Below are 27,317 nucleotides of genomic sequence, written 5' to 3' on the forward strand. Positions count from 1 at the left end.
AGCGCTCATTTATTTCAACGAAAACACACTCGGTTTCTGGTGTTATTGTTGGATTATTGTTTGGACAAGTCAAAGGATTAATTACAAAAATGCCACAGAATTCGAAAGCATGTTCATTTTGTTTCTATACGATTAATCCAAATGACAATAAAGCCTCCATTTGGATTAAATCATACGCAGCTTAGACGTCATGTGCAGACAGGGCAGAATTATGTGAAATATCGCTTTCTCGCTCTATCGCTTTCTCGCTCCATCGCTTTCTCGCTCTATCGCTTTCTCGCTCCATCGCTTTCTCGCTTTCTCGCTCTATCGCTTTCTCGCTCTATCGCTCTATCGCTCTATCGCTTTCTCGCTCTATCGCTTTCTCGCTTTCTCGCCTTGGTATATCGCTTTCTCGCTCTATCGCTTTCTCGCTTTCTCGCTTTCTCGCTTTCTCGCTTTCTCGCTCTATCGCTTTCTCGCTCTATCGCTCTATCGCTCTATCGCTTTCTCGCTTTCTCGCTTTCTCGCTTTCTCGCTTTCTCGCTTTCTCGCTTTCTCGCTTTCTCGCTTTCTCGCCTTGGTATATCGCTTTCTCGCTCTATCGCTTTCTCGCTTTATCGCTTTCTCGCGTAATGGTATCGCTTTCTCGTCTCGTGCTATCGCTTTCTCGTCTCGTGCTATCGCTTTCTCGTCTCGTGTTATCGCTTTCTCGTCTCGTGATATCGCTTTCTCGCCTCCGAATTTTAAGGCGAGAAAGCGATGGCCCTAATCAGCCACCATACTTTCCCGAGAATATGTCATTACCTCAACCCCGTCACTGCGCGTGTGCAATTCATACGTGACGCTAACCACGCAAAGTTACATTCATTTTGAATTCTGTCTGAACCTCAAGCGGACGTTAAGGTAAGCAGCTCTGTGAACCTGGAAACTTTATAGGGATATTTTGTATACACACTTTGGTTTAAAGGATTTTGGAATATTTTCACAGAGGTTAATGTTTACAAATTACTTGCAAGATATTTAAGTAAATTTCAGTATAATCCCGTCAGTCGGAAACCTTAGTTGCCCGGAAACCTTTCTATTCCTGGACTCTCTGTTAAGGAAGACTTATGTTCCATAGCATGTAAAACTTCGAAGTGCATAAATGTTTGTCTTGTATTTGGATCATCAAAGTGAGGGTTGAAGAGGAGAGACATATATACTCATTGAAACGAATAAGGGAACACATGAAAGTGTTCCTTTATTCTTTTCCAGGTTTCTTCACAAGGTATGTATTGCACTGTGAGTGAAATTCTGGAAATATATAAAGGAACACTTGTACTTTCAAGTGTTCCCTTAATCATTTCCATGAGTATATATTACCGGTAGGGTTTGTGTAGTGGATATACGTTTTAATATATACTGTAAGAAGACCCAATTGGAATGGTTTACAAAACGAACGCTGTTAGAAATTTAGTACAATGTATGCGTTTTTATAATCGCGACGTCACCACAGAGAGGCCATGAGCGATACACACAGCCAGCTAACGGCCAGGCATCATGAGGGTTAAAACAGTAGGCTGCGAATCCGGACACAAGAACCATACACATGCAGCATTTACCCTTCAGCTTGTTGGATTAATGTCAGCATAAGGCCCTGAGGTTGATTCTAAACAATTGGGCTTTCATTAAGTAAGAGACAACTGCACGTTAATATATTGATACAAAAGTATACATCTTTATCCCAAAACATCCTCATAGTTTCAAATGTAAATAATGTTTCTTGAACATAGTTTAATTATGTTACTGGATGTGAAATGAATGTAGTACATGTATTAGGAACTAGTATAAATCGTTACATTTGTGCTAAACGATTTCAATATCATGTTTGTAATTTCTAGCGGTTAAATATACTGTATAGTACTTTGTAGAAGTTTCTACCGAGATGGCAAATAATAAACCATTTCTGAAATAGACAGATTCGATCCTCAAAGTTCGTCGTAACAGATCGTAGTTTTGATGTAATGTTAGGTATATTCTAACGTGCCATATCCTGACATTGACAGGGAAGGAATGATTTAAAAATATTCCTCATTTTAAGTATTTTTGGACCCGTGAAGGTTCGGGTTAGAATGTTGACACATGTCATCGGTTCCCAATTGCGCAGATCGATGCTCATGTTGTTGATCACTGGATTGTCTGGATTATTTACAGACTGCCGCCATATAGCGGGAATATTGCTGACTGCGGCGTAAAACTAAACTTACTCAAGTATTTTTGTTCTGCAAGTCAAAACTTACATCCCGTGTGGTACGCTGTATGGCATGCAGGCTGTATATCTGATCAAACCATTGAGCAGGAATGACGCTCTTTGAAATCTTCGAAGAAACAGCATGCACAATTGTGCTTAAAATTCTGTGAAATGTAGACACCTTGAGGTGATGCTGCTTCGGACTGTTGCTCAAAATAAAGTTAAAAGAGACTATTAGGAAGTTCATGTCATCCTTCTTCTCTGTCTCATGCGGGACGGTGGGGTAGCCTAGTGATAAAAGCGTTCGCTCGTCACGCCGAAGGCCCAGGTTCGATTCCCCACATGGGTACAATGTGTGAAGCGCATTTCTGGTGTTCTGGTGATATTGCTGAAATATTGCTAAAAACTCAACACACTCACTAACTCTCTGTGTTATACAGCCCCGTGCATGCATCTCGCTAGGAATTTGTATATACACATCGAAATATCAAACAGATAAGTTGATTTAACAGGTTGGTTCATTTCTTGCACCATTTAGATAAATCAGAGGAGTGAGTGAGTTTAGTTTTACGCCGCTTTTAGCAATACTCCAACAATATCACGACGGGTTAGGTGAAATGGGGTTTAAGGTCGTACTTAACAATATTTCGCTCATATGACGACGTGCATGCGTGTGTATGTGTGGCTGATTGTACTAGCCCAGACTTAAGCTGGTTTTATAGTGCTAGCTCACTGAGATAAGCATGAATACCCCACTCAGACACATTATACTGACTCCGAGCCGACCAGTCCTTGTTGTACCCATTAATGCCGAGCGCCAGGCAGGGACCAACAAGTACTATATTTTAACGTCTTTTGGTATGACGCAGCCGGGGATCGAACCCGCGACCTTCTACATCTCCGGGCGGACGCTCTAACCAATACATCACGGAGGCGGTCCTATCACGAGAGAATTTTGTGGATTTCATCTTCTTTTTATTCTTATTTATTTATTCATTGATTTATTTATTTATCTCTTGTTTTTTAATTTTAGAATAAAAGGAAGATGAAATCCATAAAATTGTCTAAATTCATCAAATTGCGTCTTCTAAAATGCTAATACAGCGTCCCTTCGCTGGATACGTGACTAGCTTAGAAAGCTACCCAATTTTCAATGCATCATTGCGAGACACGAAAAGACCATGTAGTCCTTTCATTTGCTCTCAAAATGTTTGAATGTGTCACTGAGCGTTTTACTTTTTTCTTGAGTCAATAGGCTATAGAGAGTGTCACAGCCACTGAGACACTAAAATAGTGTGCCTAAATCCAGACGCCCTTTATCATACTCACATTTTTAACTACAGTCCAGGTCTGAATATATACTGACAACATGTAATTAAAGTTTTTTGGGTTTATTCTATCAAACAGACAGGTTTTCGAGAGATTGGTAGGCATGTCTTGTCACGCAGTTACCTCACGCCACGTAAACAGTTTGCACTGCGGTACTTACGGCACGTGACATGAAAACAAACCAATCAGGAGACGGAGCAGAAATCTCTTTAGAGGATTGTACATGCACATATTTTGTTCAACGATGTGTTAAGTACGTGTTTTGTGTTATTGTCCGCAGAGACCCGTCTAACAACTATGAAGCACATGAAGTGCAACGAAACCTGTTGGGTTGTACTATAAACTTTTCAATAAACATGATTTCATTTTGAAGACACTTCTGAAGACCCGGGTTAAAATTGATCTTCAGTAAGCAACGCTTGAAGCAAGAAGCCACTAACGGGATCGGGTGGTCACATGGACTTGGTTGACACATGTCATAATAGTCAATCGATCAGCTGGTGTCAACATGGCAGCAAGGAAACGTTTTGCCACAACAACTGAGAATTTTCTTTTCTTTTCTTTTCATTTAGTAAAAATATTCGGCTAGATAAATGCGTTATCACATCGTGTCGAGGGAAATACGGAGTTTTATCAGTCCCTCGTAAGGTTGTATTCCCCTCGCCTCCGGCTCGGGAAGTTATGTGATAACTTATAGTGTTTACAATAACATGCTTTTTCTTCACAAATTGTGTAACATATTTTATGATTTTTTTAATTTAGATCATTTGGTAATAGTGTGCTATTCATTAAGTAGATCAAATCGCTTTGCTTTGGAAACGAAGTTTTAATAATTTAGATGAAGCTGATCGGTTATTTATGTGTTTGCAAATGAGTGTTTTACATGACATCTGGTCATAGTTTTCACAACGGGTGGACAAATAGAGGTAAGAATATGTGTTACTATTTCACACTAATTGGGAGATGAGAAACTGGGGAAAATAACATGCACAGCATAAGCCTTGTTCATTAAATTGGACTGCTCATTAGACTATAGATAAACGTTCCCGGTAAGTTTAGAGAGATTTGTGACAAACGCCTCGCAGCACTGGTATATTCCCAGAAAGGCCTCGCTGTCTATTACCTAATAACCAAATTCAGTGTCCACTCCGGGACAACTCGTTAAGAAGGAGTGAACATGGGGGCCAGTGTGGAACAACTTATTACTTGTCAAAACAAAGAGTTAATCTGCTACTGTGAGTAGAAGGTGACTGCTGTTAGCAAAGCACTGCAGTTCACGGTTCTGCAATTCACCATTAGCTAAATATTTTACTGACAATGCAGGTTTTGTTTAACATTTTTACCATCAGTGTATATTATATTTACGCTACGATATTCTTCATATCTTTGTATCAACGTTTAAACAAATGAGAAAATGCTGTCAATATTTAACCTCCACATTTATTTTGCCACAAATGAGCAACTCCACAACACTAAATGATGACCTGCTTTGATGGGAAGTGATTTTAGCTTTCGTTAAATGGACTTCAGACTTTCGTTACTTGTGAAGCTCAGGCTGCATTTCTTGGGGTTTGTCGTATCAATTCACAGCCCTTCTGCCGTGATTCCCGGCAAATTGTGACCCAGCAACAGAAATAATTCCATTCTCAGCCAGAGCCTGAGCAACGTCATTGTCGAAGTTTTTGTCGGTCACCTCAGTGTAGGAAGCGAACCTTCCAGTTACTTGAACTTCACACAGGGTCAGGAGATCGTTGCTGTCAACCTGACTGGTCTTCTGGATCTTGATGTAGCGGCCCACAGAAGGTGCAAAGCAGTTGACGGTGAAGTTAGCTCCTCCAGCGACGTTGCCAGTGATGGTGCCGCAAACTCTAGGGTACTCAAGATACCTGTAGGGGTCTTTCAGGAGAGTGCCGATGTTGATGTTGCGCAGGCGTTCAGCTGAAATTGAAAAGAACATGTTTATTTAGTACTAGGAGATGGACTATGAAGATCCGGGATAGAATTGGTCTTCAGCAACCCGTGCTTGTCGTAAGACGCGACATATGGGATCAGGTGGTCAGGTTCGCTGACTTGGGTGATGAATATGATCGTATGACAATTGCTCAGATCGATGCTCATGATGCTCAAAGACTCTCTCATGTTGGTTAACCTACATAAGGAACAGAACAATGCTCACCACAACAGTCTCCCCTGTTGGTGACGGTGACGGAGTTGATGAAGAAGTAGGCACCAAGGTCGATGTACAAGGTAGGAATTGTGTCACCAATGGCGCTTGAGTAACAGCTTCTTCCGGTGACAAACTGACTGTCAAAGTTGCCGTCCACAGCCAGGCCAGGGGAAGCAATGAGGTTGGTGGCAGCGAAAGAAAACTGAGAGGTAGCACGCGCTGGGCGATTCCGAGCGACATTGACGGTGGGCTGTTTATTGAAGTTATCTGAAATATAGAGAAAGCGTTGAAGACTGGAGCTTGACTCACTCATTGGAAGGTCAAACTCGATAAACAAGTCCTTCATGTTTGGAGAACTCGTCTATATAACTGTAGTCATGTGTAACTATAACCCAAGAAAGACCCATTTTATCAATTACTTCGAGGACTCTTCCCCCTCTGCTTAAATAGTATGCATAATTTAGATATATGAAGGAACAAATATATTATTGGAGTACTGTTGCTGGAAGTAAATGTAATTGGTTTCACATGGGACAAAGCATACGTACAGTTAATGTTGCCTCCGGACACAGTAACTTCGCAGATGGTGAGAGGGTCGGTGGCGGCGGGTTTTCTGATACGGACGAAGCGTCCAGTCACGGTCGGAGAGCAGGAGAGTGAAACAGTTTGACCAAGGGCCACTCCACCAATGACCATGGAACAGAACTCAGGAGTCTCGGTACTTGTCGTTGGATTAAACTCGAAGACCTCGATCGTAAGACCACTCAGACGATCAGCTGGAATTTAAAAAATATCTTTTTACACATTTCTATAACATACAATCATTTTTCTTCATTTTTCAGCTGAAACATAGACGATGTCCTTAAAATTAAATAACACAACAGACCCGTGAAGATCCGGGTATAGAATTGGTCTTCAGCAACCCATGCTTGTAGTAAGAGGCGACTATCGGGATCGGGTGGTCATGCTTGCTAACTTGGTTGACACATGCCATCGTATCCCAATTGCGTAGATTGATGTTGATGCTGTTGATCACTGGATTGTCTGGTCCAGACTCGGTTATTTACAGACTACCGCTGCATAGCTGAATATTGCTGAGTGCAGCGTTTAACAACAAAGCAGGCTCTTTAATCACAGTGGTGGCCGGTTGGTCAACGAGTGTGGTACTCCTGACAGTGCTGTCTTGGAATAATGGCCTGTGTTGGTTTTGGGAGGTATAGTCAGTGTATGAAATAAGGCCCGTCCGACCGCCCGAGACGTTCTAGATTTCTGACGGACGGTCTAAATTTCGAGCTAGCCAGCCCGATGGTCTGGTAAATTTTTTGATGTTCCATACATCTGAGTTAATTCGCCATATTTGGTCTGGTTCAATCCATTTTGGGCTGGTAACATTTTGAAGTTACCAGCCTTGATGTCAGGCTGGATTTTTGGCTTATTTCAAACACTGGTATAGTGATGGTATGGGTTATTTCAAATTAACCAAAGTATTCATTCACAACCCAGTACAAGAATAGTAGTGTGTGTGGAGATATTCCCTTAACGACACTCGTCATAGATTATATACTTAAATAAATCTTTAAATTTTAAGACAATGAAACATAAAACCTAGGCATCATGATCTTTTCTTTCATTTTGGGGGTGGGGAGTGGAGGGTATTAAACGTATGCTTCAAATACAGGTTTTTACTTTTGTGTTTATTCAGTTTTAAGATGCACTTACTACTAAGTTTATTTCTAAAATGATCATCATAGTGTTTACGGATTCAGGCATGGATGGGCCAAGGATGCTGCGTGGCGAGAGTGGCTGGAATATGTATAAAAGATTCCAAAACGACAAGGTGACCCATGAAGATCAGGGTTAGAATTGGTTTGAGCAATCCATGTGTGTCGTAAGGGGCGAATATGGTGTTAGGTGATCAGGCTCGTTGGCTGTTATGCTACTTGCGTACATCAATGTTCATGATGTCAGCCACTAGAGTGTCTGGTTAGGACTCGAGTATTTACAGAAAGACGTCATATATTTTGACTATTGCTGAGTGTGGCGATAAAATACAAACACACAAACAACCAAGAAAGGCCAGGTAAACTCGTATAGTTGTCGGGTACCAACTTACCACAGCAGTCGCCCCTGTTGGTGAGGGTAAGGCCGGACACGTAGCGACGGGACCCCAGGTCCACGAACCAGAAGGGGTTGGGGTCATTCGCCGGAACATCGCTGGAGAAACACGAACCGGCAAAGAAGTCGGAGTTGAAATTGCCGTCGACGGCGAGGTTTGAGCTGGCGGTGATGGGAGGAACACCGTTGACAAAGACACTGCTGGAGCCGGTGGGACGATTTTGGGCGATGTTGAAGCCTGGATATGCAAGAAATCGATTATTGTTACACGGGGTGTTTAACATGCGTTCGTATGCAAAGCTTGAATGCCCTATGAATGTTTATAATATTTTCCAACGAAATTCCAGGTATTTTGCATAAAGTTTACCAATTACAAGACACGTGAACACTTTATAAACACACGATGCATTTGAAGCAGACTTGTTGAAACGGGTTGTTTTAAAAGCATTAACTTGCATATTTCAAACCGCAGTTTGAATGCTTAAATTAATTTCGACTAATGTTTATTTTTATACAGGTTATTTGACGTCTAACAATTACAACGTATGTGACACACGATGCATATACAGCGTACTTACCGAAATTGTTGGCTTTCGCTACTGCTAAGAGAGCCGCTAGGCACACGATGAAGACCATGGTGGATGATGGGAATGATGACCAAGTGAGCACCCACCACGGCTTATATACGTAGCAGGCCATCTCCAGGCGTGTTGGACAACATGGCGTAATGTAATTAGTGTTGTGATTAGTTAATTAAGGAAGTGTTCATTAGTGAATGGTGCACCCTAACAGGTGGGTCGAGGGAAGGGCGCGTGTGAAAGGTGTTCTGACGAGAGGAAGTGATGAGTGGCATTTGATGGGTTGGATAAAACAGGAAAATATTGTGACACAGTTTGGTGGAAGATTGGAGGTGACATGTGTTGTGCTGGAGAAATCTGAATCTGCTATTTCAAAGCATTCAAATTAGTGTTAATGTAGTGAAGATGTCGAAAATTATACCAATGCAATTTGTCATGCTTGAAAGTGTGATCATGAACCCTGAGAGCTTTCAAATCCAATGTTTAGCAGTTCATCCATCCACCCACTCATATACCCGGTAATTGTTACAAATTGACAAAGGAGGCGCGGCTAACAATCTCATAGTGTGGAAGCATTGGAGATATATGTTATGAGCGCTGCACATTAGTAAAATGTTGTGAACACTTTTATTTGCCTCCTCTAACGGAGAAAACCGAGAAAAGGAATTTCCTAAAGCTGCATACAGTGTCATATTGTGTTGTGGCATAAAGTGAAAATATAAATACCTTCTCTATTTAATTCATCAGAATATGTTGTCATGTTGTTGCATATCTTGAACACTCAGGGATTACATGGTGTTCATTTTCTTATATATTGGACATTTTCACCGTCTTACATTTTGAACACAAAAGCAATTATTACTAACTCTGCATTTTATTAGTGATCTCTTAACTTTAGCTATACCAATACAGTTATGCAGATACATTTAGCGGCAGATACATTTCACAATCTCATAATGATTTGATAGTTGCTTTTTCTCTGATTAAAATAGTGAGAGATGATTGTTTATCACCTAATTCATGTGACATTTATACAATACCAAATCGTAGTACACTCTTCAAAAAAAGAATCGCATGGGGAATTTTGAGAATATGCTGCTGCGGCAAAACCAATACAAATATACTATTTCTTTCAAAAACGTCATCTTAGTGTGACTGTAAACAGCTTCAGCGACAAAACGCCTCAATTTTAACTTTTCCCCTTGTTTTAGAAGCGTTTGAAGAAATATTCGCCAAAACGTCACAAAGAAAACATGCAAAGCTAAATACACGTGCAAGTAAGCGGGAAAGCATGGGGTATCGATCACTATAAAAAGACAAACATTGTGTTTAATTGTTTCATTCGTTTTTGCCTGGAAAAGAGGAAATCATCATGCCACGACTGAGTGCCGCCAATAGAAACATCGACATAGGCCGCCTTGAAGTTGAGGAGTCGCAGTCTGCAGTTGCCAGATATTTCAACGTCCATCAGAGCACCATATCGCCAGTGGGATCGTTTCCTGCAGACCAAGATCGCACGAGAAGCGGCCGTTTAAGAGTTACCACCCAAGCCCAGAACAGCTGCATCCGGGTTGCTCACTTGTGTCATCGTCTTTCCACAGCCGTGGATACTGCACAACGCATCAGTGGTTTGAGAAGGATTTCCGACCAAACTGAAGTTGTCAGGTTTTGAGAGACTTGCGGTGGTGTCGTAGAATCCGGAACTGGAACCTTAGAAATTGGTGGCGAGTCTGGTTTAGTGATGAATCACGAGATGGAAGACAGCGTGTTTACGGTCGGAGAAATGAATGTTTTGCCCCTAATTGCATTCGGCAGGTCGACAGATTCGGTGGAAGCCATCTTGTGGACTCAAGTAAACAGAAACACAACAATAAAGGCTGCTGTTGTGTTGGCGAACCCCGTGTCTATAGACTTTTCACCTTTTTACCATTGAAATTACATGAAATAATTGCTCTTACACTCTTTTTGGGAAGAGTGTAAATGTGGGATGTGTAAGGTCCAATTTGGTTTCTTCTATGACAGGTATTTCTCAACATTTGGTAACAATGATATGATATCTATGTATTGGCATACAGTTACTTATTACCCTTAAGATAAATATTTGTCAAATCCTGATTGGTTAATAGCCAAAGCATACGAAACCATATAGGCGGATTTGCCAGGGTGTACGAACCGTACATCCTGTCAAACCTGTCACGTGACACACTACACGGGTTTATACGAATGACCTTGACCTTAGATGGAATGGGGCTGTCAAAATCCATTTGGAGTTCATGTGTCACGAGTTCATTTGATTGTGTTCCCATATTTAGGTTTGATGGTATAGGTACGTGAAAATACTTGAATGAGACAAATTGTGTACATTTGCATCTTTGTATTTCTCGTTCTTTTTCAATAACAATAAAAGCAGTGTTTCGGTGTCTGTTTTCAGCCTTGTATTGTTTTGATAACATTTTTGCATCTGTTTGGTCAAATGCATTTTTCAAATGAATACTTTTTAAGTTTATATTTAGCATACTTTTGTCAAAGGAATGAAACCATTTTATTGAAATGACATCAATCAAACGAGTTGACTTATTCTGGTCATTCAACCCGTGGTTAAAAAGTTGGCTCGTCATGGCGAAGACCAGGGTTCGATTCCCCAAATTGGTACAATGTGTGAAGGCCATTTCTGGTGTCCCCCGCCGTGATATTGCTGGAATATTGCTAAAAGTGACGTAAAACTAAACTCATTCACACTACTTCCATTGCACATGTTGTATTACAGAGTTTGTATGCTGATTGCTGACTTATTTTCTTGTTTTCAAAAACATCCTGGGACTAATATCATAGCAATATTGAACAGATATTTTATTTGATTTTGATTTTGAGCTATCCATAATGTCTGCTTCATAGAATGTATTAGTATGTACTATATGCGGAGAAGCACTGATATAGGCCTTTAGGCCACAGGCCCTCGTGTCTTTGCGAGGATTAAAGAAATGCTTCACAGCACAATACATTATGTCATAATGTACTGTACTGTGAGGCATTTCGAGTCGGGGGTCATCTCAACAACAAACAATCTTTAATCCTCGCAAACACACGAGGGCCTGTGCTTTCCATTTTGTTATGTCATGTAACATTGAAAATGTGGACATTCATGGAAACGAAATATTGTTTAAATCATATTGAACAGATCGGACAGGTGCACACTTCGATATATGTTGGTCCTGTCGGCGCCTTGGAAAAAACTAAAAAGGAAACAAGAATTGATGTAACCTGGATGTTTGATCCTTCCATGTTTCATTGTTTGTTAGTTACCATAACCGTAGAGCTGAATATATATCTGAAACCAGCATTAGGGAGACAATATGTATAAACCAGCATTAGGGAGGCCACGTGTATATTTTGTTGTAAAATAACTTTTACTGACTTTCATAGTGTATTGTAACTCTAAATCATCTTAGCAAACTCGAAAAAAAATATGCTGCGAAAAAAATAAAATTAAAAAATATACGTGTTTTGCGGTCTCCTTAATTTTCTTATATACAAAACCAGCATTAGGGAGACCGGGATCTATATCTGGAACCATCATTAGGGAGACCTTATGTAAAAACCAGCATGAGGGGGACCAGATGGTATGTATATTTAAAAAAGAGCATTAGGGGGACCAGATGGTATATATATTTAAAAACCAGCATTAGAGGGACCAGATGGTAGATATATATATTTAAAAACCAGCATTAGGGGGACCAGGTGGTATATATATTTAAAAACCGGCATTAGGGGGACCCGATGTAATATATATTTAAAAACCAGCATTAGAGGGACCAGATGGTAGATATATTTAAAAACCAGCATTAGAGGGACCAGATGGTATATATATTTAAAAACCAGCATTAGAGGGACCAGATGGTAGATATATATATTTAAAAACCAGCATTAGAGGGACCAGATGGTATATATATTTAAAAACCAGCATTAGGGGGGCCCGATGTAATATATCTTTAAAACCCAGCATTAGGGGGACCAGATGGTATATATATTTAAAAACCAGCATTAGAGGGACCAGATGGTACATATATTTAAAAACCAGCATTAGAGGGACCAGATTGTATACATGTATATATTTAAAAACCAGCATTAGAGGGACCAGATGGTAGATATATATATTTAAAAACCAGCATTAGAGGGACCAGATGGTATATATATTTAAAAACCAGCATTAGGGGGGCCCGATGTAATATATCTTTAAAACCCAGCATTAGGGGGACCAGATGGTATATATATTTAAAAACCAGCATTAGAGGGACCAGATGGTACATATATTTAAAAACCAGCATTAGAGGGACCAGATTGTATACATGTATATATTTAAAAACCAGCATTGGAGGGACCAAATGGTATAATATATTTTAAAGAGAGGGTCTGTAAATGTCATTGTGACGTCATTATAATTGTGCTGGTAAAGGCGTTTTATTGTACTGGCAGTAGGTTAGGAGTTCCTAGCGGTAGGATCGGTTTGAGCCTATGTGACTGTGATTTTATTATAATGTAAGTATGAACGTTTAATATGAGCTGTATTGGCTCAAATTTATATAACATGTGTAACAATTTTGTACATTGTTTTTCGTTCACTATGAGAATAAAGAGCTTGTCTTATTGGTTCAACATTGTTTCTGGTCCTTTTATATAGTACTAGGGTAGGGTCTATATACCTATATGTCTTTTTATATAGTACTAGGGTAGGGTCTATATACCTATATGTCTTTTTATATAGTACTAGGGTAGGGTCTATATACCTATATGTCTTTTTATATAGTACTAGCGTAGGGTCTATATACCTATATGTCTTTTTATATAGTACTAGGGTAGGGTCTTTATACCTATATGTCTTTTTATATAGTACTAGGGTAGGGTCTATATACCTATATGTCTTTTTATATAGTACTAGGGTAGGGTCTATATACCTGTATGTCTTTTTAACGCTGTTTTAAAGCGCGACACGCCCCTGTGGTTACAAAATTATAAATGTCTTGTAAATCTCATCTTTACAAGCTTGTAATGTACACTTTTTTTGGCAGTGAATAATACATCAATCGGTGTATTATCTTCCCCTGCAAATTGTTTGGTCTATATCCTTTGGCGTATAATGTTATAAATATTTAGGCAGTTTCAATATAGCAATTCCGAGATAGGGAAATTGTCCCGAAAAATTTGGTTTCGGTGTACATAGATTCGTGGACGATTATTTGTATATGTGAGTAGCGTTTCCCTTTTAACCTTTGACCTGCCCCTCCTAGGTAGCAGCAGACATCATCAGGATTGTGGCTGATGCACGGTTCAGTGATGGAGGTCACGGGGACGATTGTACTGATGCTCCTGGTAGGTACCTTCACTGTCTGTCAATGAGTAAGGTTTTACGCCGCTTTCAACAATATTCCATATTCTAGTACTTTATTTTGGTTTGAGTCCCGTGAAGAATTAGAACCTACACTCCTTAATACTAATTTCAAACCTTGAAAAAAATTTAAATTTCCTGTACATATATTCTGGAGAACTCGACAAAACCGAGTGATGGTTGTTTAGTCAGCAATATTCAGCTTTATCACAATGACCTCTAAATAATCGAGTCGGGGCCCAGATAAGCCATTAATTACCTGTAACATTGCACGTCGTCTGGCTTAAACTTAAAGTTTATATGTTGTTCTACGCTGCGTTGTAAAAACAAACATTATCCACAAGCAACACTGCCTGTACCCAAGTCATGTCAATAGTGAGCGAATCATAGATGGGACTCGAACCCCAAAGTACTAGAATCTGTAATTTTAGATAATGTAATCCAAATATAACATGTTAGTAAGGATGTTTAACCTTTCCTTGAGTAATCGATGACCGTGATGATCCGGATTAGAATTGATCTTCAACAACCCATGTTTGTAAGATGCGACTAACGGGATCAGGTGGTCAGACTCGCTGACTTGGTTGACACGTCATAGTATCCCGATTGCTGCAATATTGCTGAGTGCTGCGTTAAACAGACCATCCAATCAATTGAATGTTGACCGTTGGTTGACCGTTGGCCGTTGGGGGCAGTAACAGGTCAAATGTTTCAATTCCTCTTAGCAAAGTTGTCGCTGAACAACCAGTCCAACTTTAAGATTTTGAAGACCTTCAAAGACGGTACTTGTTGATACCTTGCCTGGTGCTCAGCGTAGGGGGGATAAAAGGGCTGGAAGGGGCTACCGTTTTAGTGGTGTGGTCATGCTGAAGTTTGGGCATGGTATCTCGGCCAGTTTCCACTGCAAAACTGCTTCAGTCCGGCCTCGTAGAGACGAACATACGCCATTATGGAAGGGCAGTTATGTTGAATCCTATTTCTCTCGACTCTCTTGTGATAGGAGACTTTTCACCTGCTCAAGGGCTGACTGACAACCCTTTGTCCGTGTAAGGGCTGGCTATCGATATAGATCAGAAATCGATGATCGTCAATTAAATGTGGATCGATTATCGATAACCTAGAGGCATAACTTTGAACAAAAATGCCCAAAAGTTTAAAAGAAATGAATATATTTCACATCACTTGTGAGTAGTGACATGTTTTGCATGGACTACCAGCAAGACAGCGTCAAGAACATAATTTAGAAGCAGACCATGCATGAAGTCCTAAATTTGTATGTTGTGTGAACAAATTAAAAAAAAAATTGTTTCTGTCACAGAAGTTAATGTATAATATTAGTTACACGGTGTTTTGAAAGGGTGTACGGGACTGTAATACCCTTGTAAATGCCGTATTTCCTGAGGCGCGGCCTCATTATTCATTATGTATAACACTATTCATAGCGATAATCATCAATAATTTTTCCTAAATACGATATTCCCGATTATCGATCATTTTAGCCAACCCTAGTCAGTGCTAATGACATTTGGTAACACTTTACCCGTTTCTCTGTTTCAGTTCGTGCACGTGAGCTCGGAGGACCATCTGTTTAAACCTTGTAAGCGAGTAAAGGCCTTGGCCCCGACCCACAAAGTGATCTTAGCGTTAAGTCATCGTAATTCCCTTTAACATAGTAATGCTGAGGTCGCTTTATGGAAACGGGCCCGGTTCCCCCTACGTGAGTGAGGCGGTGGGGTAGTTTTGTGGTTAATGCGTTCGCTTGTCACGCCGAAGACCCGGGTTCGATTTCCCACATGGGTACAATGCGTGAAGCCCATTTCTACTGTCCCCCGCTATGATGTTGCTGGAATGTTGCTAAAAGCGGCGTAAAACCCAACTGACAACTAAACTCATTCACTCCTCCACGTGAGGTTAGTACCACAAAAGAGAAGAACTGTTAAAGGCTCCACTAAACCGCCCTTCTCATCACTCACCACTCGACACAATAGCTATAACATGGCTGATGCACCTACACAGTATATACCCACTACCATCCATTGGCAATGTTTATTGCATACAAGCGAGGACTGTAGGTGCAGCGATCCGACTCTAGGTGTAGCGAGCCGACTGTAGGTGGAGCGAGCCGATTGTACCTGCAGTAAGCCATGCTTGTCGTAAAAGGCGACAGTCGGGATCGGGTGGTCGGGCTCGCTGACCTGGTTGACACATGTCATCGTATCCCAATTGATTATATTGATGCTCATGTTGTTTATCGGTCGAGACCCGATTATTTACAGACCGCCGCCATATAGCTGGAATATTGCCGAGTGCGGCGTTAAACAACAAAACAACCTCTAGTTACCGTTTGAAGAGTTCAACCATATTTGTCCATGAAATATGTTGTTATTTATATATGTTTGTTTACCATAGCCCCAGTGACAATACATTGCGGTAAAGACCCCCGCAAAGACAAGGTAAACATCACGTACGCTGGAGACGCTTCCGCAATGTACACCATCAAGAACGGCGTCCCCCAGAAGTGCAGGGGGGAACACGTAGGACTGGCGGGACTTGTCATTCACGATGTCAACCATAGGAAGGAATGCGGCTTCATGGTAACTACATACACACCGAGTTGTAACTACTCTATCTCGCTCTTGTATACATTACTTGGGACGTTTGCCTCGGAAACACCGGATATATTGTCACAGAATTCCCGCTAGGAACTGCCCCTTCACCCGCCGGCCTACCCATCCCCAATCACTCACCCTCACCCACACGCAAACCCACCTACTCGTTCGCCCATCTGCTATATAAACCTCCAATCCACCTACTCCCCCGTCCGCACCCACGCACACCTCCCATCCATTCACCCACCCATTCGCCCACCTACTCGCCTACCCGCTGCCTACCTATCTGCAAGGTCAACAGGTCTGTCTTGGATCGACACCAGTCGGTCGCCTCCAACAGAATAGAATGCTGCTTCACCGGCAGCCGAAACCTACCAGGAAGGTTGTCAGTCGATGTATATTTTAAAAGAGAATTTAAACTGGTTTCTACAACGTACCATGAGTACCAATTATGGTATAATATACCCTTGTCAGGCTCGTGTTGTCTGTATCGCTACTGTGACTAGTGCCACGCTGAAAAACTGGGTTCGAATCCCACATGGTGTTCTCTCCATGAAATGGCTGGAATATTGCTATAATATTGACGTGAAAACGTTTATCACTTTTTGGAAATAAATCTGCTCCTGTTAAAATCGGTGGACCACAACTGTTGAAGACCCTTTCGTGGGAAGAGCTGTCGGGGGTCGTTGCTCGTGCTATCAGTCAATGGTTTGCCTCGCCACCATCTTTACAGACCATATTGCTGAGAGCCTCCTTATACAAACACCCTCATACATCATCATATCTACCCGTTAAGAACCGGGTTAGAATTGATCTTCAGGAACCCATGCTTGTGGTAATGTATGACTAACGGGATCGGGTGGTCAGGCTCGTTGACTTGGTTGACACGTCATCGTATCCCAATTGTGTAGATCGATGCTCTTGATGTTGATCACTGGATTGTCTGGTCCAGACTCGATTATTTACAGACCACCGCCATATCGCTGTAATATTGCTAAGCGCGGCAAAAAATTGACTCACCCACTTATATATCTCTGTATTTCTATCATAAATATTGCTCATTTTCAAATCCAGCACCTGCACGAGACAAATACGTGGACAGTAAAGGTCAGGGTTCAGCACACGGACAACATCCTGACGGCACTGGATAGCGAGGAAAACCTTACTTGTTCATACGATGCTTTTAAACACGTGTCGGCCATTAAAGTCAGAAAGTAGTAGTGATCCCTAAAGCATTCCAGACTGCGTGTTCTTGTAGCACTTGTAATAAACTTATTTCAGGAACAGTTCATTTTCATCTTTTTGATAACACTGGACGTAGGTTGGAGTTTCATGATTTGTCCGTGTCAGACTCAAACATACTCGTGGGTTTGTTAAACCGGGGTACTAACCTCTAATATCACGTCAGACTTTACACGTGAAGATCCGGGTTAGAATTGGCCCTCAGCAACCCATGCTTGCAAGAGGTGACTAACTTGACGAGGTGGTCAGGCTCGCTGTCTTAGTTAATGTCATCGTATCCCAATTGCGTAGATCGATGCTGATTCTGTTGATCATTGATTTGTCACACCGCCGCTATATAGCTGGAATATTGCTGAGTGAGGCTGTTAAACAAACAACAACAACAACAACAACAGGCTTTCTTCTATTAAAGCTGACATGTAGTGGTTAGCCTGTATTACTGTTCAATGCAGCTTTTGGGGGGGGGGGGGGTAGCCTAGTGGTTAAAGCGTTGGCTCCTCACGCCAAAGACCAGGGTTCGTTTCCCCACATCGGCACAATGTGTGAAGCCCATTTCTGGTGTCCCCCGCCGTGATATTGCTGGAATATTGCTCAAAACGGCGTAAACCTAAACTCAGTCAGTCAGTTCAACCAGGCCCACACGCCTAAACTGCCTATCGCCAGAGTGATGCAGTAAACGGAACGCGTGAGGGAAGCGAGGAATGATTTGCAAAACTGGTCCAGATATTGGAGAAACTAAGTGTATTTCGATTAACTTAAAGTTATATTGGCATATTGAAGTTGCATAAAACAGGTGCAAGTATTTCACTTCATCCCAAGCCCAATCAGCGTTTGATCTCCGTTCTCGATATGGGGATATCGCATAATGAGTCAAGTCTACCTTTCATCAGACAAATCAAAACCTTTACCTCATCAGGAAAGTGTCGGTTTCATTCGCGATCCACTCGTGAGTTTCGGGACAAACCGCCCCTTTCCGTAGCTTGAAGACTGTTATCGATGAATGTTATGTGCGAAAATACGACAAACTCACGTGCTTTGATAAAAATAATCCCGAGTACTTAAATCGTTTACGACATTGTGTGATTGTTTAAAAAATCATGAAAAATATATCGTAATAGAACAAATCTAACAGAATTGTGTTGCCTTATGTGAAGTTTTTAAATAAGGACAGGACCATGAACGGTGAGATAGGTATGAGTTTCAAACAATATATTTATATTATCTAATCAGCTTTAATTTTTAACACTCTGCTCATATTTCACTGGGAATATTTTAGTCTGAAGTTTCTTGCGAATCCTTCCTACTTTTTTTCAAGCGTATTCATTTTGAATGTGACTAGGTTTATGGCAGCAAATGTTATATGTGCAAGTTCAGACAGCAGGTAGACATCCCGTACACTAAATCATGTCCAGTTTGAGATTGTTTAAACATATTTTGGGACTTATAACAGCTGAAATAAAATGTTATTTTCATTGGCTATTCATGAAAATAACAACCCACATCCTGTTTGCGATTAAGCCATATTTAGAAATATACATTTGGAAATACAAGGTGAATAGCTGGTAGAATGTTTTCAAACAAATCATCATATTAATTGTTTTAAATGGGTTAAATATTTGAAAAGCAGAGGTGAGGTGAAATTGGGTTTAACGTCGTGCTTGAGAATATTTCGCTCATATGACGACGTGCATGCGTGTGTATGTGTATGTGTGGCTGCTTGTCCTAGCCCAGACTTAAGCTGGTTTTATAGTGCTAGCCGACTGAGATACCATGCCGCAGTGAAGCATGAATACCCCACTCAGACACATTATACTGACTCCGAGCCGACCAGTCCTTGTTGTACCCATTAATGCCGAGCGCCAGACAGGGACCAACAAGTACCATATTTTAACGTCTTTTGGTATGACGCGGTCGGGGATCGAACCCGCGACCTTCCGCTCTCCGGGCAGACGCTCAAACCTTTGAAAAGCAGTAACTTCAGTAATGTTTATGAAAGTTGGAATGGAGAATCAGAATCAGAATTGTCTTTCCTGTTTGAAATAGTTCTGATGTTCATATGCCAAAATGAAATCCTTTCAGAGGGGCACTAGTCGGTATTCCGCTTGTCCCGGAATAACACATTTGGTCACGAATGCTTCTTAGAGGTTACGGAAAAGGGCGAGGATAACATCATATTCTTCGTTTCAAGTGAGGGGCTCTAAGACTGATGGGATACATATTTAAACAGACTTTGCTCGACTGTATTTCCAACGGGCCGTACAATCGCCATCATGCATCGGAATTCCAAAATATACTTCAATCGAAACCTTACTCACTCAGTCTTGGTGCCGTATGGAACCAGGTTTCTGATTGCCTGATGTAACTTGCTACTTATTTCATTGGTTGGTCAAAGTTCGTGAAAGGTTCAGATGCCACAGTGACGGATTTCCTCATTTAGCCAGCATCAGAACGGATCTGGAACTGAATGCAGCAATGGCAGTCGTCAATGTTCAACCATGGCGTAAAAATGGGATTCTTTGTGTTTTAATTTTGGAGTTACTCTCTTTCTAGATGACATATAACTGCTTCCTACACCAAAGCAAAACAAAAACAGAAACAAAAACAAAAGCAAAAAGCAAACAAAAAGCAAAAAAATACCAAAATACACCCCCACAGTGGTTAAAAAACAGTGGTTAATAAAGTCTAAAAAGCATTTCAAAGTTGAGTTGACATCACCATTCAAACAGCTATAAAATTTGTGTGAAAATGTATCAAGAGCATGCTTCATAATATCAGAGAACCTACCGGTATATTCCGCCCCCCAGGTGTAACGCTCAATGTGTTGTGTGCGACACTCAGTGCATGTTTCACGTGCCACTGGCTGGTCACGTGATGTTGTCATGTCAGCTGTTATTGGGAAATGATCGGAGTCTGTTTTGGTTAGGATTTTAAAGTTCTTAAATTTTTCATAGATATTGGTTGACACTATGCAGTAATCCACTACACTATTCCCTTGGCAACCAATGAACGTAAAGTCACTTTTAATGTCCATTCCCGATCTCCCATTAAGAACATGTATTTTCAAGTTTCTGGCACATACTTAACAACTGGGTCCCCTGGGTGTTGACAATTTCATCTTTAGAACATCTAGATATATTAAATGTATCGCTGTTGTAATCTATCTCATCAATCGGTAGATAATTTACATCGTCGTTTTCAACAAAGCCTTGCTCCTGACCAATGCGGGCATTTAGATCCCCTAAAATAGTAAATGTAGCCATGGGAAAGTCTATATTCAGTGTCATTAATCTTAACTCCAAAAGTTCAATACCAGTAGAGTCCTGTGTGTTTGCTCCCGTGGTGGTGGCATCCTGCACATACACAAAGCCTAGAATATTCTGCTGGGAGGGTAGGTTTGTCTGGAGGAAAACACAGTCTGGCCATTCACTATGGAGACGAGTGAAGAGAGACGATAGGGGTTTCCTGATGTAGACTGCTATACCACCACTATGTCTACCCCGTACGTGTATCCTCTTCCGGACGCACTGGTGACATATGTGATCTGGAAATGCATGTTCAAAGTCTGCAGTATTTTTCGCCCACGTTTCGACTAATGCAAATACATCATAGTTATTAAGAAAATTTAGATTTTGGACTTTTGAATACAATCCATTAATATTCCAAGACAGCATTGATATTTGTGTAGGTAGTTGTGTTTGATTCATTATAGAATCGTTAGCTTTAGATTGGGCATGGCCTCGACCACTCTCCTATCTCTCTGAGTCTGCCTGTGGGTGCGGTCTCGTGTCGGCTACACGGCGCTGGCTCCCATCTCTGCTGTGTCGTCTACTGCGCCCAATCTCGGGAAGGTCGGACGAGCTGTCGCGTCGTCTGCTTGAGTCTGTCTGAGGGTGCGGTCTTGTCTCGTCTGCACTGAGCTGGCTCGCATCTCTATTATGTCGTCTACCACGCCCAGTCTCGGGAAGGTCGGATGGGCTGTCATGTCGTCTGTTCGGGTCTGACTGTGGGTGTGGTCTCGTGTCGGCTGCACGGAGCTGACTCGCATCTCTGCTGGGTAGTCTACTGCGCCCAGTCTCGTGAAGGTCTGGTGAGCTGTCACGTCGTCTGCTCGTGCCTTTGCTGTGGGGTAGGGCTCCATGCTCAGCATCGGTAGACTGGTCCTGTCGGCTGGACTGGACACGCCTCACGATTTCAACAAGTGATTTTTTGACAGAATCATATCTGTAGGCAGAGCCATTTAGTATGAGCTTATCGTAAGAAACATAGCACTCATCCCCTTTCTGTCTATAATCTTTAACATATTCACCAAGAATTTTTCTCGTCTGTCTGACAAACTGGGTAAAGTCTGGTTTTACCCGGTATTTTCAGCTACTCTTCAAATTAGCCCTTGCTGACTGGAGAATACTCTCCCTGTGTTTATAAGAAGAAAATTGGACGATGATAGGACGAGGCATGCGCTTAGTGTTGAGTCTGTGTGCACGTTCTACACGGTTATCTCCCATTTGACAGACACCCAATTGACAGACACTGAACTAGAAGGTTAATTAGGGTAACACCTACGGGTATAATGGAACAGTCCACTGTCTAGTGAGTAGAGCAGGGTGAGCCTGAAACAGGTTCGTTACTGACAAGTTTGATTGTGGGTAAATAGAACGTTGTTGTAATTAAATGATTTCTCATCTCAAAATTGATTTTACTATCAATTACTATCGAATATAAAAACAGGTTTGTCACTGAGAGGTTTGAATGTGTTTATTGATACAAAAGTCCCCTCCTAATAAAAGCATATGTACAACAGAAGTTAACTGAGAAAACGTTTTGTTGGAGAGATATAGATATGTACATATTTGATAACATTCTGATTTGCAGTAAATGAGACACCTGCATTGCCATGTAAGATACGATTAATACAAATCAGTGTTCTAATTTCAACAATACTTTCTAAAGATTGTAACACTTTATGTTTATGAGTAGTATACAATGGACATTCAAGGAGGTAATGAAAAACATTCTCACATCCATGGCCACATTGACGTGATGCGTCATATTTTAAATATTTATTCTAAATAAATCGTAACTAAGTGCATTCGCGTATATCTTAATATTGTGTGCAAAACATATAACTTCTTTATTCCAAATGAATGATATTTAGGTTCACATTTATCTATATTTGATTTATACGATACAACAGTGTCGCAATTTCTAATAGCTAAGCTAATGTTTTCAATATGATGATGCCGACGCCCGTTAGACTAGAAGGTTAATCCGAAATTTTATGAAAATATATAACCTGTTAATAAATAAACTGTTTTTATATTGCAGCAATAAAAATTCAAATTATTGTCCTTTCGTCCATCTTTCAAAATAAATAATATAGCTTCAGTTTGTTTCTGTGTTTTTTGTGTGTGACTATTCCATTATAATGCGTAGGTAACAGGTAGTAGATAATCTGTTCACTGAACCGTAAATGTTCTTGTTTTAAGGTGTCTGCGAACTGGCTGGCTGCGTAATGGGAGGGCACCTTCTACACCTATGTCTGCTACCTCGCTACTGGTGAATTTCAGTTCGTCATCCAGAAAGGTTTGTCTTCGCTATCATTCCAGTTTTCTTTTTCCTTTTCTTCAATTCCAACGAATGATTTCTCAAATTTATCGAACTTACTGTGAAGAGATTGTAAGTCGCTCCGAATGTTTTTAATTGCTCAGTTTAACATGGAAACACAGATTAGGTCATGTCGATTTTTCATCCGACCAGTCAAAACGTGCTTTACCTCACCAGGTATGAGTCGGATTCATTCGTGATCCACTCGTGTTATTCCAGGACAAGCCGCTACTTTCCGTAACCCCTAAGAAGACTAATTGCTGAAATGTTACGTGCGAAAATGCGACAAACCAATCAGAACACGCGTAATGATTGCGAAACTTGGATAAAAATAATCCCGAATACTTAAATCGTTTATGACATTATGTAATTGTTTAAAAAATCATGAAAAGTGTATTGTCATATTGATAGATTATATCATGCAGAATTGTTGCCGAATATGAAGTTTTTAATGAGGAAAGGCCTATGAACGGTGATATTTTACGTGCGCTTTCTGTCGTGTTTCGGTAAAGTAATGATAAATAGCATTCGTCACCAGTAGCCCCTTTCCGTAACCTCCAAAGAGATTCGTCCCCTTCTTGATGCTTGTTTTGTGCAAAAAAAGCGACAAATCTATCAGAACGCGCGTAATGATCGCGGTGCTTTGATAAAAATAATCCCGAGTACTTAAATCGTTTATGGCATCATGCCATTGTTTAGAAAATCATCAAAAAAAAATCTATCGTCATATTGAAAGAACAACGAAGGTAGATAACAAAATTGTGTTTCCTCGTGTGATGTTTTCAACAAAAATAATGCCATTTATTACCCACGTTGTCAATGTATGGGTAGTTGCATACTGGTTTCGTACGTCACACGAGTGTCGTATCGCGTTGACCTGTGTCGTAACGACTTGACCACACTCCGGCACAGCGATGACTTAAAGGTCACATGCAACCACAAAAACATAATTAAAACACAATTATCACTTATTCATGACATATAATATACATTGCTGGTTATGAAAAAACATATAAACAAAATTATAAGCGTACAATCGCAAATCAAAAGTGCAATATTTTGTACTTGGGTTTACTTCCCAAGAAACGAAGCAGCCGGGATACCGAACCCAGTCAGAGTTGAATTTATAAGTTGAATTTGCATTTTTGACGATTTGTTTCGGTAAGTCCATACCGAAAGGTATCAGAATCTGCAAAGTTGTGTTTTACGTTGCATGTGACCTTTAACATAACATCACTGCCACAGACTAATTTGCATATCACGTGACCGGACTTTTCTCTTGTTTGTAATCAAACGCGGATATTCATAATAAGAAGAGACTGGACTCACGAAAGCTTTTCGGCGCTCTCTTCATAATGTTTTACATTGTTACATATATATTCTTCCACAACTGCGACAGTAAGGTCTATGACAGTACATATTTAGACATCAAACTGGCTGCATCGTTTGCTCTCCATCAGCTTCGATGACAGCATGTGGAGCCGTACAACCTATGTAAACAAAGGATCGCTACGCAAATCGAAATAGTGTTACATGTTTTAGGATATTTTCTCAATGAAACTAAACCATTCTATCAAAGATGTTTAATTAGTAAAAGAGTTGAGAAATATGTAAATTATATTGAATGGACGGTGCAAGATGTGACGAATCCTCACATTTTTCTGGCCTGTGGCAGAGATACTATGCTGGCTTGCCGCATGGAACTCTGGGTAGGAGAGTGCGACTTGACCTGAGATTCTAACCATTTTTTATTGGATAACCAATGACCTCTCAGTTAGGTCACATTCTTACGTAACTATTTTTTCAATCATAACAAACACGCGAATTCATTCATTCAACAACTTAAATGCATTGTGGGAATGTAAACATTGCGAACGTTGCCGTGTCGCTGTTTAATTGTTAGTCGAACTGAGACATCCGTCGAAAAACATAAGCGCAATGTTTCCACAAGTGATGTTAGTCTAATGAAGCAACTGGAAACCAAGAAACGAGGTGCAACGGAGTAGTTAACTGTAGGAGGCTCTACGAGGCGATGACAACTGACATGCATCGTGACGTCGGTTACCAAGGCAGTGACGTCATTACAGTGTGACGTCAATCCAAATATTGTACTACACTGCAAAACTCTTCCGCAACCTCTTTATGAAACCGGTTTCGGTTTGAAACCAAAATATTAACAAAAATACGCTACTTTGTCAATTTAATGCATGTAAGACGTGGGTAATAAATAAAATACCACACTCGGTCTCATGACATACGAATTATACGAAACTCGTGACCTTCCTATGTTATCTGACCTCGCTCTCGCTTTCGCTCGGTCAGATACCATACGAAGGACACTCGTTTCGTATAATTCGTATGTAATGAGACCGAGTGTTTATTCTCTATGGACGTTGAGAGATTCAAATACACGCACGTGCGTTTGCTTACATAACGGCTCTCCTATTGCCAACTGAGTGTTTTCTCGGTCCATTTGCAAAACAATATATTTTTATACAACGGAACAACTTTAAACTTAGTCACTGTGCTTACATTTCACTTCGCTGGGCATGCTTTAGTCTGATGTTTCTTGGGTCCTTCATATTTTGTCAGCGTATTCAAAATAAATTCCACCTGGGGTATGGCAGCAAGGTTACATGTAAGTTCAGACAACTGGTAGTCACCGCGTACACTAATTCAAGATAGGACTCTCCACAAATTCTCCACTTCGAGATATATATTAAAGTAATTTTGTGCATGTATTTTCTCTTATTACAGCTGAAACAAATTGTTAAAAAAAACATGTACGATTTGTAAACCGTATTTGTGAATACGAAGTGAACAGCTGGAAATAATTACATGAGAACGAGTATTCAACGAATCGTCATCATTATTATGTTCATTATTTTTTTTCGAGTGCTTCTGTAACTTTTGGAATTGAGTAATCGTTCTTGTTGGAAATAGTTCTGATGTTTATACGCCAATATGAAATCCTTCCAGAGGGGCACGTGTCGCTATTTGGCTTGTCCCGGAATAACACGAGTTGGTCACGAATGCATGCGCCAGTAATGAAATCCATGTAGCCGTAGTTTACAATGTGTAAAGTTTAATGTCACCAAATCTATCTACATGAGCAGACAAGGAAATACTACTTCACAGTGTCACAAATCGTGTTGTTTTAAGCAAACTCTTTCAGTGAAAATGGCTTTCCATTCTTTGTGGCCATTTGAAGACATTTTCAAAATATTTTACGAAAGCATCAACACCACTATCAAACAGTGATTCAAGTAGTGGCGAAAAGTTTAGGTTATCCTGACACACCGGTTGCACCAACCACACTTGCAAAGGCAAGGTCCCCTGGACACAAGCACGGGAATATATGGTACAAGTTATAATTACATCGGCTATGTTAGTTTGTTGTCGAAGTGTCATGTTTGAAGTGTACTTCACAGACACATGAAACCTTGTTGGACACGAGACAGCCGCCATGTAGCTAGAATATTGCTGAGTGCGGCGTAAATCTAAACTCACTCACTTTTTCACCACGAGTAGCATGACCTCCTTAGATAGAGCACACAAAATTGTACCTCCAAAGTAATGGACTGTGGACAACCTGCTGAAATGTCCGACACACATAAAGTCGCTTCTCTTGTTGCAGTCTTGTTAGTTTTTTTGAAAATTGAAATTCTCCGGTTCTGGCGCAGGTTACATGCTGCAGATCAATCTCGAATACCGATTACTATTTGCAGATGGTCAGTAAAATTCCGTAGATCGTGGAATAATACTGTTTTCAACTACTTTCTCAGTTTACATTAACCAGTTTGCGATCTGAATGATATTACTACTGAAGAGTTTAACTTGTCTAAAATATGTCTGTTATCAATTAGACCATTCTGATTGGTTGTACGGGCTCTGGAACTATACGGGTCAGGTAAATGGTAATAAGTTACGTACATACAGACTGTTCAAAGATCTTTTATCAGTAGAACCCTATGTCAGTGTATTGATAAACAGAGGTCAGCGCAGTATATTAAGTAAGTTTCGTAGCGGCTCATTGCCATTAGAAATAGAATTAGGGAGATTTACCGGACCCAAAACACCG

At 40.6% G+C, this 27,317-nt stretch overlaps 2 protein-coding genes across 2 annotated transcripts; one reads left to right on the forward strand and one right to left on the reverse strand.

The window, feature by feature from the left end:
• The first annotated feature begins 778 nt into the window (after positions 1–778).
• Positions 779–17,677, forward strand: LOC124270244. Its single transcript, XM_046705282.1, has 5 exons — positions 779–885; positions 13,687–13,768; positions 15,342–15,381; positions 16,194–16,378; positions 17,468–17,677. The coding sequence occupies exons 2-5, from the start codon at positions 13,718–13,720 to the stop codon at positions 17,609–17,611; spliced, it is 420 nt and encodes a 139-aa protein (XP_046561238.1). The 5' UTR covers positions 779–885; positions 13,687–13,717; the 3' UTR covers positions 17,612–17,677.
• Positions 5,121–8,459, reverse strand: LOC124270228. Its single transcript, XM_046705265.1, has 5 exons — positions 8,402–8,459; positions 7,822–8,061; positions 6,257–6,484; positions 5,718–5,975; positions 5,121–5,479 (listed from the first exon to the last, which is right to left on the reverse strand). The coding sequence occupies exons 1-5, from the start codon at positions 8,457–8,459 to the stop codon at positions 5,121–5,123; spliced, it is 1,143 nt and encodes a 380-aa protein (XP_046561221.1).
• Positions 17,678–27,317: the final 9,640 nt, after the last annotated feature.

This window comes from Haliotis rubra, unplaced genomic scaffold (assembly GCF_003918875.1).
Source record: "Haliotis rubra isolate DU_JTF1 unplaced genomic scaffold, ASM391887v1 Scf150, whole genome shotgun sequence".
Classification (NCBI taxonomy): Eukaryota; Metazoa; Mollusca; class Gastropoda; order Lepetellida; family Haliotidae; genus Haliotis; species Haliotis rubra.